Source organism: Danio rerio, chromosome 17 (genome assembly GCF_052040795.2).
Source record: "Danio rerio strain M-AB ecotype USA chromosome 17, GRCz13ab, whole genome shotgun sequence".
Classification (NCBI taxonomy): Eukaryota; Metazoa; Chordata; class Actinopteri; order Cypriniformes; family Danionidae; genus Danio; species Danio rerio.
This window is the reverse complement of record NC_141037.1, coordinates 6866604-6885000: the sequence shown is the minus strand read 5'-3', so window position 1 is coordinate 6885000 and position 18397 is coordinate 6866604. Positions and strand designations below refer to the sequence as shown.

The following is an 18397-nucleotide window of genomic DNA, read 5'->3' as shown; positions in this document are numbered from 1 at the left end:
TATTATTGTTTATTAAAACTGACATTCAGCAAAGCAGAGGATACGTTTCGCATTTTCAATAAAACGAAAGGAGGCAGTGATGTTAGGCTCTGTTTTAGTATAAACATGCACACAGTGAAGATGCAGCACGACGCCTCAGCATTTCTGCTGTCTGTTAAGTTGTTAATATCCAAATGAAAATAGGCAGTTCTTTAAATGATGTTTTCATTTTATTGTTGAGAAAGTGAAACAACGTAGCCAGGATGATGTGAATAAGGTTATAAAGTACACTGTTCACTTTTGAAGATTTTCCTCGAGGGTCTGTTTTCTATATCAAACTTGCGAAGTCTGAACTTACAGGGAGAGACTGAACTGTGTGTGTGGGCTACTTAATATTGAGAAAAAGCCCCAATTAGATAGGCGAATGTTGGCAGCTCCGCCTCCGTTTTCAGATATCTCCATTTTCCTCCATCCACACTGACAGGGAGCAGCAGCATTTTAGAATGAAAACGGCCTCTCCAGCGTTTTCGAAACGCTCCGTTTTCGGCGCTCGAAAACTCCGGCGTAGTGTGGACGGATGCCGTAACCATAACAAAACTTATTCGTTTTAAAACGAAAACGCATTAGTGTAAACGGGGCCTTAGTGTGTGATTCCTAAAGCAATCTTAATAGTTAACACTATAGAGTGGAGGAACTATGACGTCAATTTGTATGCAAAAACCCGGAAGCGAGTTAGCATTTTAGCACTTCCGGTTCCCTCGTCCCAAAGTCAATGGGTTTTTTAAATGGGGTTTCAGTAAAATCGCTTACATAAGGTCCGTGGCTAACACAAATTCAAGATATTTTCACGTTTTGTTCTACGACATAAAACACATCAGTTACAGCACACTTTTGAATTTTTAATTCGGCCAGGCTTCTTTAAAAAGACGGTTGCTATCAAGTTGCTAAATGGGACTGCAGGCGGTGTCGGAGACATTATACGTCATCGAGCTGATCAGGGGCCTCATGTACGAAGACTTGCGTGGAAATCTTACTAAAACATTCAGATGTATGAAACACTGCGTACGCCGAATCTCACGCATATTCTTCTGTACATCCGAATGAACGTGAAACTGAGCGCAACATGCACGAGCACAAAACCTCTCCCTGCCTCCGCCCCCTTATAAATATGCTAATGACTATGCTAATGGAAAAACCCAACGAAAAAGCAATGGCAAAAGCAAGCAAAAAGAGAAACTTTGAACAGAATGTGAATTGGAGGTGCTGCTTTCGGAGGTAGACCGGAGAAAAGCGGTGTTATTTGCAAGTTTGTTCTCCGGAATTAACAACAAAAGAAAAAAATAGAGTGGGAGAGTTTAGCTGATGCGGTTAACACAGTTGGGTCTGAACATCGCACTGAGTGAATTAAAAAATAGAAATAGTGTGATTTATATCTGTAAAATGTTGCAGGACGCTTAACAGTCTCAGTGGCGCTATTCGTTAGACGCACGTGATCATGAATTGATACGTTCGAGCATGAACTCGGCTCGAATCCAGCGTCTGATGAACTCTTTCTTGTTTTTTCCACCGCTACATATCAGATTTTGCCAACTATTTATCACGAGAAAGACAAGTAGGAATCATCAATAAGTTCATATAAATAAGCATCATATTTTATTTGCACATTTATTGAATGGAAATGTTTCTGATTCACGCATGCAAATTCATCTTCAGATAGTGTCTTTATAGCAATGTGCGTGCGGTAGATAGCTCAGATTACATTAGGAAAACAGGCGACCGCTGCAAATTGTGCTTTAATGTTTAGCTGGTCAAATGTATGGTATGGAAACCTCATATACCTGCTAGATGAACCCGTCTCATACAGCTGCCATTGCAAGGCTCAGACACTTTGTAGAGAGCAATTTAACACAACTGCCTCTAGGAGTCGCCAATGGAAATAAAACAGACACGCACAAAAAATGTGCATACGCCTGCCAGAAAGCTGCCGTGAAGCTGCGCACATTCCCACGTTCAGTTCATTGTTAGTAAATCCAAACGTGAGCGATTCTGAGCGTGAAACCTGGCGTACGCAAAGTTTTTGTGCGTACGCAGCGTTGATACATGAGACCCCTGGTCTGGAGCGCAGCTCGCTTGTGTTGGGCATTTGGATTTGTCTGTTATTCGTTGTTGCGCATGAACTGTAGAGTGGGGTGGGAGGGTAGGGGGTTGGGTTTGTCTCGGGGACACTTCAGATCATTTTGAAAGGGCACTTTCTATCCAAGACTAAAAAGGGCATGTGCACTGCACAGGTTGAGCACTATGTGTGCACGTGCCTGTGTTAGATGTAATGATGTGGTTGTTGTATCTCTGGTCTCTCCTTATAGGCTGAGGCCATCAGTGGATCGTCCAGAATGAAAGGAGGCAGTGCAACCAAAATCATTCTGGAAACTCTTCTTATGGCTGGACATGACGCTGCATTTAAAGAGAAGATAATTACACCTGAGTATGTTTTTAAAGGATTGGAGTTTTATTATTATTATTATTAGTTAAGTACTGGCCACTTTATTAGGTCCATCTGTTTAACTGCTTGATAAAGGGATAGTTCATTCATTCAGTCATTTTCTATATGGCTTATTCCCTTTATTAATGAGGGGTCACCACAGCAGAATGAACATTATTCGCAAATGTCTCAATCAAATCTTTATCAAACAGAGCACCTTTGGAAGTCATGGATGTGCAGATGACAGGCTCACTCGTTCATTTTACTTTGGTTTATTCCTACAGCAAAATGAACTGCCAATTACTCTGACATAGGTTTAATGCAGGAAATGCCCTTCCAGCGCAACCCAACAACCCAGAATAAAACCCTCAGTGGTGGGAAACATACACACTTACTCAATGACACATTTTGGCCAATTTAGTTAATACAGTTCACCGAAACTGCATGCCTTAGGACTGTGGGGGGAATTGGCAGACAGCTACATCTCGTTCTAGCTAGGTGTGCCTAATAAAATGGCCACATATACACATTATATACACACACAGTGGTGTGAAAAGGTGTTTGCCCCCTTACTGATTCTTATTTATTTGCATGTTTGTGACACCCTAATGTTTCAAATCATCAAACTAATTTACATATTAGCCAAGGATAACACAAGTAAAGAAATCATACAGTTTTAAATGAAGGGTTTAATTATTAAGTGGAACCAAAATCCAAAACTACATAGCCCTGTGTGGAAAAGTGCATTACGTAACTGTTTTATCACACTTGAGGTAAATTTCTCAAGCCAAACCCAGACCTGGTTACTGCCACACATCAAGAAATCTTTTAAATAGGACCTGCCTGACAAAGTAAGGTAGACCAAAAATGAGACAAAATGCCGCCATCCAAATAAATTCAAAAACAAATGGCCTGTGCTGGCATTTCTCCTGCGGTGTTGCTATCAGTGTGTGAAGAGTGGTAGAAGAGGGTTGGATTGACAATCCAACACAATGGGCAGCACATTGAACACATTTTATAAGTGGTCAGAAACTTATAAATAACTCATGAAAGAATAAAAATTATGTTTAAACCAAGCATACCATTGTTTTTCTAGTAAAATTCCCAATAAGTTTGATGTGTCACATGACATTAGTCTGACATCCGGATGAACACCTTATGAACAAATATGTCTTGTTTTTGGTCACAAAAAATAACATTATTAAAATACATCAAGTCATAATTTCTGTGCATTTGTACAAGTCGGGATTCAAACTCAGGACAATTGCAGCACAGTTACTCTGTGCACACGCACAGTCCACTAGGCTACTTGAGAGAAAGTTTTTTCCATCCTTGTCAGTCAACCGCAGATTTGCCAAGTCTCAATAATAATAATAATAAACTTTATTTGTATAGCACTTTTCCAACATACATGCAACTCAAAGTGCCTCACAAACAAAAACAAAAGCATTAAAATAGACCACAAAAACTTCTCACATATACTGAAATAAAAGCATTCATGTACACAAAATGTAAGTATATATCCACATGATCACACACACAATAGTCCTTACATATGCAGGCACACACCATACATTACATACACAAACCTACAACAAAATAGATAAAATGCGTACCCCTAACAAACTTGTTTAATCATAAGCAATTTTAAAAAGATGCGTCCTAACACGCTTTTTAAAAACATGAATACTTGGGGATTCTTTCACTTCAAGGGGGAGACGGTTCCAAATTTTTGGAGCATAATGGCTAAAAGAAGTGCCACCAGATCGCATCAGGTTTACCGGATAAAATTCTAAAAGTCCAGCACTAGAAGAGCGTAGTAAACGGTTTGGATTATATTTTGTTAAAGAGTCGGAAATGTAGGAAGGTGTCATATTGTGTAGTGCTTTATAAACTAAAAAAATATTCTTAAAATCTATCCTTTGGTGCACAGGCAACCAGTGTAATTCTATTAATACAGGTGTAATGTGTTCTCGTTTCTTTAATTTCATTAAAACTCTGGCTGCTGCATTTTGTATCAATTGCAACTTCATTGTAGAACCCTTGGCTTAGGTAGACCAGTATAGATAGCATTGCAATAATCAAGCCGAGAGAAAATAAAAGCATGAATTAATTTCTTGGCATCATCAAAAGATAGGAAAGAACGAATTTTGGCAACATTTCTTAAATGATAAAAACATGTTTTTGTAACTTGATTAATATGAGATTTAAAATTAAGATCACAATCGAAAGCGCCTCTAAAATGAACAATGCCTTGAATCACTTTAGTCACATGATCTGGTGTTTCGGAACACTTTAGTCATGTGACCCAAGTGCTTCGGATCATGCATCGGTGCAGTGTTTCAAAACACTTGCACTTCGGGATCTCGAAACTGCATTGAAACATCAGCCATCCCTAGTTATGAAGCCATTTCTAAAGTGTTTGTACTGCAGCGAACCACAGTGAGATCCATTATCTACAATTGGGAAAAACATGGAAAAGTGGAGAACCTTCCCAGGAGTGGCCGGCCAACCAAAATTACCATAAAATTCATCTAAGAGGCCCCAAAGGATCTCACAACAACATCAAAAGAACTGCAGGCCTTACTTGCCTTAGGTAAGGTGAGTGTTCATGACTCCACCATAAAAAGAGAATTGGCAAGACTTTGTGGACTGACAATGCAAAACTTTTACTTTTTGTAGGGTATGTAAATTTATTTGATGATCTAAAATGAGTGACAAAAATAAAAATAAAATCTGTGATGGGCAAACACTTTTTATACCACTGTATATAGGACTATAAAAATGTGCAATCATTTCCCACAGTTCTCTCATGAGTAACACACTATAATTAAATGTCTCATTCAGATGTATATCGGCCTGGATCACAGCGAGTGAGATGGTTTATGAAACTACTTACTCGCACAGCGATGAACTTGCAGCACTTATTCAGAAAGCAGGAGAGAGGTACAATGAACGTTAAATAACATAAACCTCTGAGGATTTCCATGCATATGAAAAGGCTGAACTTGTGCACACAGTAAAAAGCAGAGCAATTATCATAATAATGAAGGTCGTAATAGTCAATGACTCGCGTATGACTTATTTCTGTCCATGTTTCACCAGTCTTCAGATGAAAGCGCATGTGTATTATCTGGGATGGCAAACTCTTGGCATTATAGGAATGACTGACGCCAGTGAATGCATGCCTACTTTTGGAGCAGGTGCTGTTTACAGTTACACATTTGTTATGCTACAGGGTGGGCCATTTATGTGGATGCACCTTAATAAAATGGGAATGGTTGGTGATATTAACGTCCTGTTTGTGGCATATCAGTATATGTGAGGGGGCAAACTTTTCAAGATGGGTGGTGACCATGGTGGCCATTTTGAAGTCGGCCATCTTGAATGCAACTTTTGTTTTTTCAATAGGAAGAGGGTCATTTGACACATTAAACTTATTGGGACTTTCACAAGAAAAACAATGGTGTGCTTGGTTGATACAAGATGTGCAGCACCTGAAACTACGGATACTGGAAGCCTGTGCTGGCATTTCTCCTGCGGTGTTGCTTTCAGTGTGTGAAGAGTGGGAGAAGAGGGTTGCATTGACAATCCAACACAATGGGCAGCACATTGAATACATTTTATAAGTGGTCAGAAACTTGTAAATAACTCACGAAAGAATAAAGTTACGTTAAAACCGAGCACACCATTGTTTTTCTTGTGAAATTTCCAATAAGTTTGATGTGTCACATGACCCTCTTCCGATTGAAAAAACAAAAGTTGCTTCCAAGATGGCCGACTTCAAAATGGCCACCATGGTCACCACCCATATTGAAAAGTCTGCCTCCTTACATACTAATGTGCCACAAACAGGACGTTAATACCACCAACCATTCCCATTTTATTAAGGTGCATCCATATAAATGGCCGACCCTGTGTATCAACATTGTATATAAAACTGTATAGACAGTTTGTTAATAAGTAAATTAATAACATTAAATTAATAAGTTGATAAGAAATGTGATTATTATATTATTGTTCGTGTTCTTAGATTTTGGTGACATCAGAGGTTTTATCAACAATGGTTTCAGTCAAATGAGAAATAAAGAGGGAGATCTGTCGTCTCTGGTGAGCACACACTCCTCCAGTTCTTTTCGTACTTTGAGTTTTTGTCTTGTTTTTAGTTCAAATATCGAAACATTTTAAAATCACAAAGCATTTGCTAGACAAGCAAACAATACAATCCTATTTTAGGAATTACATGTAAAACTAGAAAAGTTATGGTGTCTTGATAAAGCCTAGTGTGAAAGTTTGAAGTAGTTTAAAAGTTGAAATAATTGAAGTCGTTTTTAGAAAGTGTGAAACAGTCGGCAAAGATAGACAACTACATTTAGGTTAGTAGTCTGGATTGGCATGTTTCTCGCTAGATAGGTTGATAGGGGGTTCTGGGTGATTGCTAAGGCATTGCTAGGTGGTTGCTAAGGTGTTGCTAGGGTGTTCTGAGTGGTTGCTAAATGGTTGCTAGGCGGTTGCTAGGTTGTTCTGAGTGGTTGCTAAGGTGTTGCTTGATAGTTGCTAGGGTGTTGCTACTCTGTTGTTTGGTTGTTCTGAGTGGTTGTTAAAGCATTGCTAGGATGATCTAGGTGGTTGTTAATGTGTTGCTAGGTAGTTGCTAGGGTTTTCTGAATGGTTGTCAAGGCGTTGCCTGGCAGTTGCTAGGTTGTTCTGAGTGGTTGCTAAGGTGTTGCTTGGCAGTTGCTAGGGTGTTGCTACTCAGTAGTTTGGTTGTTCTGAGTGATTGTTAAAGCAATGTCAGGGTGATCTAGGTGGTGGCTAAGGTGTTGTTAGGCAGTTGCTAGGGTGTTCTGAATGGTTGCCAAGGGGTTGCTAGGTTGTTCTGAGTGGTTGTTAAGGCGTTGCTAGGGTAACCTAGGTGGTTGCTAAGGTGTTGTTAGGCAGTTGCTAGGGTGTTCTGAGTGTTGCTAGGCTGTTCTGAATGGTCGCCAAGGGGTTGCCTGGTGGTTGCTAGGTTGTTCTGAGTGGTTGCAAAGGTGTTGCGTGGTGGTTGATAGTGTGTTGCTACTCAGTTGTTAGGTTGTTCTGAGTGGTTGTTGAGGCGTTGCTAGGGTGACCTAAGTGCTTCCTAAGGTGTTGTTAGGCAGTTGCTAGGGTGATTTGAGTGTTGCTAAGCGTTGCTAGGGTGTTCTAGGTGGTTACTAAGGCTTGCTAGGTGGTTGCTAGGGTGTTCTGAGTGGTTGCTAGGGTGTTCTAGGTTGTTGCTAAGGTGTTGCTAGGTGGTTGTTAGGGTGTTCTGAGTGGTTAGTTGGTTGCTAAGGTGTTTGCTAAGGTATTGCTAGGCAGTTACTAAGGTGTTGTTAGGCAGTTGCTAGGGTGATCTGAGTGTTGCTAAGGTGTTGCTAGGCGTTGCTAAGGTGTTCTGAGTGGTTGCTAAGTTGTTGCTAGGGTGTTCTAGGTTATTGCTAAGGTGTTGCTAGGTGGTTGTTAGGGTGTTCTGAGTGGTTAGTTGATTGCTAATGTGTTGCTAGGGTGTTCTGGGTTGTTACTAGGCGGTTGTTAAGGTGTTGCAAGGCGGCTGCTAAGGTGTTCTGAGCAGTTGCTAGGCGGTTGCTAACATAAATTAGCATGGTTCTAGTATGGATTAGCATATTGCTAGCATGTGTCTAGCATAAATTGGCAAGTTGTTAGCATGTTTCTACCATAAATTAGCATGTTGTTAGCATGGTTCTAGTATGAGTTAGCATGTTGCTAACATGTTTCTAGTATAAACTAACATGCTGTTAGCATGAATTTAGTATGAATTAGCATGTTGCTAGTATGATTAGCCTGTTAGTATGTTTGTTAGTATATTGTTAGCATAAATTGGTATGTTGTTAGCATGTCCAATGTAAAGTCAATGGAATTTTTTTTTTTACAATGGAAGTCTATGGGACAGTTGCTAGGGTGCCGTAAATGGTTGCTAGGGTGTGGCTAGTAAGTTAAAAGATCATCAGTGATTGGCAGAATGGTGGTCTGAGTGAAATGAGAATAACGTTAAATCTGTATGACAGTCCGGCGGAAAGTTATGAGGTCACAAAGTTTGGTCCAATGTTAAGTCAATGGGATATTTCCGAGTTTTCCAGGTCAGTTTTCAGAAAGCTGTAAGTCAGATCAATTGGAAAAGATATAGCAACCCGAGTCAGACCAGTTTAGAGGTTTGGTGTTAGTTTGGTGGTTGTAGTATGAACAGTCTAGGAGGAGACGCATATAGAAATTTGTCTCAAAAGAAGTTGATGTAGTATTACAGTATGTCGCTTTCTCAAGCCACCATAAATAAGTTTGTCAATAAACAGGCTAAATAATCTGAAACAGTGTAAGCAAAGTAATCTTGTCAAAAGGAAAACTAGATTATTTTTCTTACCCCATTGGCAGATTATTTTGCTTAAGTCATCAGCTATATTCATAATGCTGAAACAATTGCAGTAAACTATTGCCTTGGATATTAATATTTATCATAATAACATTTACCACCAACTACTAATGCAAAATCAACTATTCCTAGGGTCCAGAATTTATGATAAGTCACAGGGATTTTGTGGAGACAGTGTTACCTGGACTCAGTCCAAATGACATGATCTTATTTCTGTTTACAGTGAATGGTGAGTAAACAAAATAATGACTGAAATGCATCATGCTCGACTGTAACATTGCATGAAAATATTTAAATACATTCTAATGTGTCTCCTGAGATGACCTGCGTGAGGTGATGGAGCTGGCCAATCAAGCGAGGCGCAGGACATCTAATTTGCATGCAATTGCTCATGACCGTGAGAAATTCACTGTTCCTGTGAGTAAAATGAATGATTAGGATTAGTGCCGATAGCCAAAGAACTCTCACTTATTTCTAAACATTTCCTTCCAGTGCATGAGTTAGAAATGCATACTGCTGCTTCTGTAGGCGGATTATTTCTTGCAGGTATTTTACATTTTAAAGTAGATTGAATGGGTCTCTGAGTCAAGAAACGCATGCAGTATTTATTAGCAAGATAAAAATTACTAGCAAATTAATTGTTACCACCACATACAGCTGAAGTCAGATATTTTCTTTTTTAAATATTTCCCAAATGATGATAGACAGAGCAAGGAAATGTTCACAGTATGTCTGATAATATTTCTTCTTCTGGAGAAAGTCTGATTGTTTCTTGTTTTTTTTTTTGACTAGAATAAAAGCAGTTTTACATTAAAAAAAATTAAGGACAAAATTGTTAGCCCCTTTTTTTCTTTTTTCAATAGTCTACAGAACAAACCATCATTATACAATGACTTACCTAATTACCCTAACCTGCCTAGTTAACCTAATTAACCTAGTGAAGCCTTTAAATGTCACTTTAAGCTGTATAGAAGTGTCTTGTAAAATATCTAGTCAAATATTATTCACTTTCATCGTGACAGATAAAATAAATCAGTTATTAGAGATGAGTTATTATGTGGTGTGGTCAGTTTCAAAATAGTTAAACTTTTACTACTGTGTGGATTAATAATGAATGCGTGTCGTTATTACCTGGGGTTAGGGTTAAGAGTAGAGTAATATGCTGGTGTTAAACTGCATTGGACTCTCACATACACTGTTCTACTTCATAACCATGGTGGACGTTTCTCTCTGCCTTGCGCTGAACCCAGTCGACCAATCACAAGACTGGGTTAACGAACCAATTAAAGATTAGCCCAATGCAAATGAATCACTGAACAAATCATATGAGAGTGGTTGGGATAATTAGGTAAAAAGACTTCTAAAACCAAAATATGACCTTTTTAAAGGTTCAGGACACCCTGGAGAACTTTTATTTTTATATATTAACAGATGTGTGTGTGTTGAGCATCAGTTAAGACAATAGCCCCTTTCACACAGTGATACCGGAAAATATCCGGAAAATTTACGGAACGACTTTACCGGTATGTTCAAAAAAGCGCTGTTCACACAGGCGAGGACGTTACGGAAATTTTCCGGAAAAGAGCATTCACACATCCATTCCAAAATACCGGTAAATTCTGACATCATTCACCACAAATGAGCTTTAAACGGCTGCGCTTGTATTTGTAAACATTTGACAAAATTACAAACTCTTTTGATGATCAATATTGTAAACAACTTTCACAGGATCATATTCGCATGTCGAGATGTTCATAATATGTGCGTGTGCTGCCGCTCACAGGCTGTTTCATGGGCACACGCAAAGCTTGAAGGTAAACAAACAACGGCTTATCATAAGCATCTTATCGATGATTATTTGCACAGTTGGCATTAAGGAGAACATATAAACGTTATCTGACTAACTTCTAGCAGCTAAATGTGTCTGGAAAAATATTCAAAGGCTTTTATTCTCACAAACCGCGCGGACGTAAATGCGTCTGACTGTTGTGATTGGCTAAAGCAGACGTCTCACGTCAGCACGTTCTAGACGTGCACGCGCTTATTCCGGAAATATTCCTTCTGCGTTCACACAGCGCAGCATTCCGGCAAATTGCCGGTAATGTTACAACTTCTCTTTCCGGAAAATAGCCAGAACGAATTTACCGGTATTTTCAAAAAGGACCTGTTCACACATACAACCTTTCCGGAAAATTGCCGGTAATTTTCCGGAAAGGTCTGTATGTGTGAAAGGGGCTAATGTCAGCACCTGTCAGCTTTAATTGTGGGGAAAACTGTATAATTTTGTGCTTTTGTCAGCTAATTTCAGCTTCCGGGTTTAAAATGATTTTTGGGGCGGGATCAAAATTGGCGACGTAGCGCAGTACTGCAAGTGCAATGATGACACGTTGGTTTCTCATTATTATTCATAGCGGAGTTTTCTTATCCTATGAGAAGAGCCGGCTGCTTAATTATTCATGAGAGCACGTGCTTTCCGAAGGCAAGACAGACCTGCCAGTTTCAAGCAAGCTGTGAGACACAGACCTACGGCACGCAGTAGCCGTTCATGAAGGCTCATATGTGTTTGTTTCCATGATCCATGGTGTTTTTGTTGCATGTTTTTTCCCCCCGATCTTATCAGGGCCGATCATACAGCAAAGCTGTGTGTGCTGCAAGCATTTTTGTCGGGAGAGCAGTGCGAGAATTGAAGAATGGCGGACGTTGACTTTTATCAGGAGTTCGGTCACATTCAGACACATCGCCGTACTGCTGTGTTTGCCTAAATCCTCTATATTACCAGCAGGGCTAATGGTTAAAAAAGGCAGGTCAGGAGACCTGCTGCACTGAGTCTGCATTCAGATCTATAATTTAGACCCGGGGATCGAGGGAGAGTCCTCATTTATAGTGTTTACATGAACACACTTATCTTTATAATGATATAAATTGTGGTTATGTGTATATGAAATTACGTGTAGCAGGGCATTAAATTACTGTTTGTTTCTTTGCATTTTAACTGTGTGACCTATAAACTCATGCGTCTCCTCAGGGTTTGTGTCTCATTTTGTGAGCTAACTGTCAACAACAGTTGTTCGCTCCCCTCCTTCTCCCCTGCTGGCCACGCCCACTCCTGCCCGATGCTCGCGGAGCTCCACGCCCATTAATCATGCATCTTTTGAAAAAATTCTGAAGTAGACTTTAACCGAAAGTGGGGGGTGTCATGGCCCTTTAAATGCAAAATTGAGGCTTTCTTTTAATTATTGTAGACAAAATGCTTTCTATAGTTCCAAAATCACTTTTGTAAACTGTCTTTAGCCCACATGCTGTATATTGTTTCAGGAAAGTGTGTGCAGCGTGTTTGAAACCGTCCTGAACATCACGTGGTCTTTTTCTTCAGAGGAGAACCCAGTTGTAATGGTCAGTCATTCATCATATAAACTAGTCCCTGAAGCAACAATTTAGATGAAATATATATAGCTGCATAAGAATAATACACCTAATATTTTATTCAACAGACACAGCGCTGGGAGCTTTCAACCAAATGGTGTCTTAATGCAATCAGCACAGGAGCTCATGTACTGAAGGGAAAAGTCTACATGAATTATATGATAGACCTCAGAGTGACTAACAGCAAGCTGTACAGGAGAGCCATCAGTATATTACAGGTATATCAGTGATGAATGCATTTAAGGTCCTGTGAAGTGCTTTGATATGTGCAATTTCTTTTATTTGATGTTTGACGTAATCTCAACTAAAACATGAATAGAGGGTGGGGAATATAGTACAGGTTTTCTGTAGATTACATCAAGTCAAATTTAAGACATTTAGGACCCTTTTAAGACCATTAAGAATGACTTTTTAGACTTTCTTTTCTAACAGCCTGGTATTACAGGGCTCGAAGTTAACTTTTTACTTGGTAGCACCGGTAATACCAACTTCAAAATTTAGAAGCACCAGAAAGAATTTAGGAGCACTGCAAATTGTATATTGTACACTCTAATAATATGTTGTACACTAATTCTGTAATGACATTGATATTTGCGCAATAATGCCAAAATGAATGTCCAATATTTAAGGGTGCTTTCACATCTGTAGTTCGATTCATTTGGTCCGGATCAAGGGCAGTAAATGATACATTGTTGCATTTTCTGCCGTCTTTGGGTCGTTTTCACACCACACTGCTGGCTTTGGTCCGAACCAGTTGAAAAGAACCAAAATGCAGTCATCTGACAAAATCCACATCCCTCATTGGCCAGATGTTGTTGAACATAGTTCCTAAACTGCTTATCCATTGGTCAGAATTCATGTGCGGGAAAATGCCAATGAACTCCGGCAAGTAAACAAACCGGCAGACACAAAATGTCGCTTTTTACTATGGAGGGACGACTGCGCTGACTGATTGTATGCCTGCTTTAGACAAACTATACATTTCGAGAATGAAGCGCCATTATCAAGCAGGGGGAGTTCTCGAGACCTACCTGAACTCGGACTCCCCTCTCGCCCTGCAACGGAGGGGAGCCCCGGGCTCAAGGATCTCACAAGCTCAGGGCTCTCAGGGCACGCCAAACACGCTTCATAATCAATCATCAGCTTAGGGTGAACTCTTGAAATATTAATGATGATGATGACGACAATAATACTAACAATGAATTTCATTTCTCATTTATCGACTAAAAAAAGTCTTTATGAAAAATAGATCTATGGTTTGCATCAAACAAAAATGAAGCATTGCAGTAAGAAATATCCATTTTGCACTATTGTTTTTATATGCATGTCAATTTAATAAATAATATTTCTGCTACAAAACAAACAAAAGACTATAATAAATCATTCAGTTCAAGGATGAAAGCTGAAAAGCAGTCATCAGTAACTATTTAGAAAAATAATAGGCATCTCAAAAAAGAAAAGTCTCACTCCTACCAGTTTTGTTTTCAGTTTGTCATTTTAAAGCTCAGTCTCGTTATGTGCATATTTACATTTTTTTGTGTTTGTGGGGAAAAAAAAAGCAGGCGAGTCAGCTGAGCTGACCCAATATGATTAGGGCAGAGCAGGATTCTCACAATAACCATCTGCCCAATAACGTTCTTTGTCATACACATGCTTCTTTGGCGATGATGTATACAGTGGCCATTTGCGCTGAACACGCAGTGAATGCAACGCATCGAGATTCAGGCCATTAAACAGCCGAACACTCGGTTGATCTCTTCTTGCAGGTCAGAATTAATAGTAATAGTAGCTCCTTACCTTTAAAAGAAGACAATAGAGTTTTGTTTTATCACAGCTCTGAGTGGTTGAGCTCAAGTGCATCCAATGAAAAGCATCCTGAAGGGGGCGGGGCATGTCAGATACTAGAGAGCATTTGATTAGTCGAATTTAATGAGAAACTGAAGTATGAACAAAAAGAAATGTTGATTCATTTAGGCAGAAGTCACAAACTGCAAGCTTTGAGTATTTATTTCAGGTTTATATCTTCTAAACCCAGATTTTGTTAATCTTGTCGAACACATCAGTTCAAAGATTTCTTTACAATTAACATTCATTCATTTTCCTTCGGCTTAGTCCCTTTATTCATCAGGGGTCGTCACAGCACAATGAACCGTCAACTATTGCTGCACAAGTTTTACACAGCAGATGTCCTTTCGGCCGCAACCCAGTACTGGGAAACATCCATACACACACACACTCATTCACTACGGACAATTTAGTTCATCCAATTCACCTATATTGTGCATGTGTTTGGACTGTGGTGGAAACCGAAGCACCCAGAGAAAACCCACGTCAACATGGGGTGAACATGCAAACTCCACACAGAAATGCCAACTAGCTCAGCCAGGACTCGAACCAGCAACCTTCTTGCTGTAAGGCAACAGTGCTAACCATTGAGCGATGGTCCTGCTGGTCATTATTGTTCATTCATTCATTTTCTATTCAGTGTAGTCCCTTTATTAATCTGGGGTCGCCACAACGGAATGAACTGCCAACTTATTCAGCCTATGGTTTAGGCAATGGATGCCCTTCCAGCTGCAACCCAGTACTGGGAAGCATCCCATACACACTAATTCACACACATACACTACGGCCAATTTAGCTTACCCAATTCACATACTGTATGTCTTTGGACTTGTGGGGGAAACCGGAGCACCCGGAGGAAACCCACGCCAACACGGGAAGAACATGCAAACTCCACACAAAAATGCCAACTGACCCAGCCGAGGCTCGAACCAGCAACCTTCTTGCTGTAAGGCAACAGTGCTAACCACTGAGCCACCGTTCTGCTGGTCAATACTGTAATCATGATTGTTAAAAATGATTATGAGTGGGTCTTATATGACCAAAATATTTAATTGATTCACTTAAATGTATATAAAATCTTTTTTTTTTCTGTAAATAAGATTGCTTTTTCTCCAAATATACTGTAATTATGAAAGTGTTTTGAAAAAAATTGCATACTCTCTTCATTTTTTTAATGATGTCCATGATGTCTGACTAATTTAAACTCTCGGTTTTTAAAGTAAACCCCTGTGTGTACTTCATTCCTGATGGTGGTTTTAATAAAACACTCTCACTGTCAGCGGTTTAGCGGCTTCTCCAGAACAGACTGTGAAAGGGCTCTACTGAGAGTCATCTACAATACAGATGATCTGACTGAAGAAACGAGACAAGCTTACATCCACAAACACACAGATGCAGCCAACAGACGGGATCAAGTAAGAACTTGTTTTCATACTTTACACGTCTGTGCTTGGTGACGGAAGTAATAAAGATTTAATTGCCGTCAGGTTACACAACACCTGTTGTAAAAGGGTCCGATTACACTTTCAGCTTGCATTACTAATGTTCAGTGTTGGGAAAAGTTCATTTCAAAAGTATTAAAATCATGTACCTATTTAAAAAAGTAACTAAATGTTCCTTAGTGTAAGCACTAAATATGAATGATGGTACACTGAAAAAAATAATTGATTGGATTTAGTCCATTTTTCAAGGTAAGTGTCATGTCATGTTCATCTGCTTATCCGGGGCTGGGTCGCGGGGGCAGCAGTCTTAGGAGAGAACTCACTCTCCCCAGACATTTCCTCCAGTGGGATCCCGTGGTGTTCCAGGCCAGCCAAGAGACAGTCCCTCCAGTGTGTCCTGGGTCTACCCCGAGGCCTCCTCCCGGTGGGACATGCCTAAAACACCTCCCTAGGTAGGCGTTCTGGAGGCATCCAAAACAGATGCCCGAGCCACCTCAGCTGACTTCACTCGATGTGGAGGAGCAGCAGCTTTACTCCGAGCTCCTCCCGGGTGACATAACTCCTCACCCTGTCTATAAGGGTGCCACCCTGCAAAGGAAACTCATTTCGGCCGCTTGTGTCCGAGATCTTGTCCTTTCGGCCATGACCATAGATGAGAGTAGGAAAGTAGATTGACCGGTAAATCGAGAGTTTTGCCTCTTAGCTCATTTCCTCCTTTACCATAACGGACCGGTACATCGACCACATTACTGCTGCCGCTGCACAAATCCATCTGTCAATCTCACGCTCCATCCTTCCCTCACTTGTGAACAAAACCCATAGATACTTGAACTTCACCTGTGGTAAGGACTTTCCTCCAACCTGGAGATAGTAAACCACCTTTTTCCTGTGGAGCACCTTGGCCTAGGACTTGGAGGTGCTGATTCCCAGCCGCGCCACACTTTGCAGCAAACTGCCCCAGTGCATGCTCCCCGCATTCCCGTGGGTTTCCTCCAGGTTCTCCAGTTTCCTCCACAGTCCAAAGACATGCAGCACAGGTGAATTGGGTAAGCTAACTTGTCCGTAGTGTATGTGTGTGAATGAGAGTGTATGGGTGTTTCCTAGTGATGGGTTGAGACTGGAAGGGCATCCGCTGCGTAAAACATTTGCTGGATAAGCGGGTGGTCCATTCCGCTGTGGCGACCCCTGATTAATGAAGGGACTAAGCCAAAAAAGAATAAATGAATGATCTATTTATTTGTTCATTTAAAAGTGCCATCAGTAGCAGCAGGCGAGCACTGAAACTTCACTGAAAATACTGTGGTAAAATATGTTTCCATATTTAAAAAAATTGCTTGGAACAACTGACTAATGCAGAGCTTCTTATCCTGTGTGAAACCCATTTTATATTGTTTATCAGGCAGTGAAGATCATTGAGTTGAGACAAACTATATCTTAAACCTAGCAAGTTTATACACTGTTAAAAACATTCTTATAGTCTCAGGTTTTTACCTGAACCACATTAACTTTTCTAGTCATCTCAATTTACGTCAATCAAACTGACTTAATTAAGTTTGTTGAAACCTTATTAACCTATTAAAATAGGTTAAATGAACATAAATATATCCGTTCTTTTTGTCATTAACTTTTTTTTTTTTTTTACAGTGTAATGCAGAGGTCGCGTTAGACTTTCACATTGTCTGTCATTTTGACGTACAGGGTTGTAAAAATTCCGTCATAACCTATTATTGATCGTTATTTAATTTGCAGACTTTCTAAATGCTTTTTTCATTCATATCTTAACAATGAACTTGCACGACGAGCATATAGGCTAAATTATTCATTTATTTATTTGACAACCGAACAAAAACCTCTATCTGCCTTAACTCATATCTTCCTCCTGCGTAGACCTGACCTGTGAGCTTGCCTGTGCGTAATCACGCATCAAGGGAGACTGATGCAGAGGCAGTTGTCATTAAATTCTGTGTCTTTGCCTCGGAAAATTGACTTCTCGTGACTAAAGACCAGAATTACTAGCCCCACTTCAGCCAGCATTTTGTAGTTAGGACACATTTCTCCTAAGGAAGTGATCATTACTGAATGTGGGATTTCCCGATCCTGCAAGCACTTGTTTCACCGGGAAAAAATACAACAGCACACGCTCCTTCAGCACCATGCAGGGCACGGCTGCACCCAGGGCTGGAGCAAGCTAAACTGCCGCTCTAGGCAGAGGATGATCATGCCGCCCTCAACCCCAATGTGAAAGTGAGGTGTCGCGGACCTCTTTTCCAGCGCACTATGCGCGGATGTAACTGAGGACGCGCGGGTGCTGAGGGAGGGAGGGAGGGAGGTGTCGCGGACACTGCGCTCTCTATTCTGCCGCCCTATGCGCGGATATAACTGAGGATGCGCGGGTGTCGCGGACCTCAATTCTGCCGCCCTATGCGCGGATATAACTGAGGACACGGTTGGTGGTGAGGGAGGTGTCGCGGACATAACTGAGGACGCAGGTGGTAAGGGAGGTTTCGCGGATGCCGCCCTCACTATACTGCCGCCCTAGGCGGCCGCCTAGGTCGCTTCTATAGACGCGCCGGCCCTGGCTGCACCCCTCTTCGTTCGGTAGTGCTCACAACGCACTCCAAAGCACCTGACCTCCTTGGTTGGCCGGTAACAGCTGTTGGCGACTGAGGATTTTTGCAAGTAGGTATCGCTGCAGCCCGGAGACCTGCAAGTGGGAGGGATTACACCGCAAGTAGGTTGGGTGACCTCCAAGTGGGAGGGACTTAAACCACAAGTAGGTTGGGTTTATCAAGTTCTGTGAGGTTGGGTTTAGGTGTAGAC

General features: G+C 40.7%; 2 protein-coding genes and 1 long non-coding RNA gene across 9 annotated transcripts in view; 2 read left to right on the top strand and 1 right to left on the bottom strand.

Moving 5' to 3' along the window:
- Positions 1–18397, top strand: part of LOC141378508 (uncharacterized) — an 842893-nt gene that overhangs the window by 105441 nt on the left and 719055 nt on the right. The window lies entirely within an intron of this gene.
- fndc4b (fibronectin type III domain containing 4b) overlaps positions 1–18397 on the bottom strand; it is a 94298-nt gene that overhangs the window by 47862 nt on the left and 28039 nt on the right. The window lies entirely within an intron of this gene.
- The window catches only part of gckr (glucokinase (hexokinase 4) regulator), a 35328-nt gene that overhangs the window by 15022 nt on the left and 1909 nt on the right, over positions 1–18397 (top strand). For 2 of the 3 annotated variants that reach the window (XM_087290002.1, XM_087290001.1), the window contains 9 exons: positions 2343–2461; positions 5306–5404; positions 5564–5661; positions 6492–6568; positions 9000–9096; positions 9187–9284; positions 12183–12260; positions 12359–12508; positions 15416–15550. In XM_087290002.1, the coding sequence (XP_087146128.1) occupies positions 2343–2461; positions 5306–5404; positions 5564–5661; positions 6492–6568; positions 9000–9096; positions 9187–9284; positions 12183–12260; positions 12359–12508; positions 15416–15550 (951 nt within the window). The remainder of the gene's footprint in view (positions 1–2342; positions 2462–5305; positions 5405–5563; positions 5662–6491; positions 6569–8999; positions 9097–9186; positions 9285–12182; positions 12261–12358; positions 12509–15415; positions 15551–18397) is intronic. The other variant, XM_087290003.1, reaches the window with a different exon arrangement.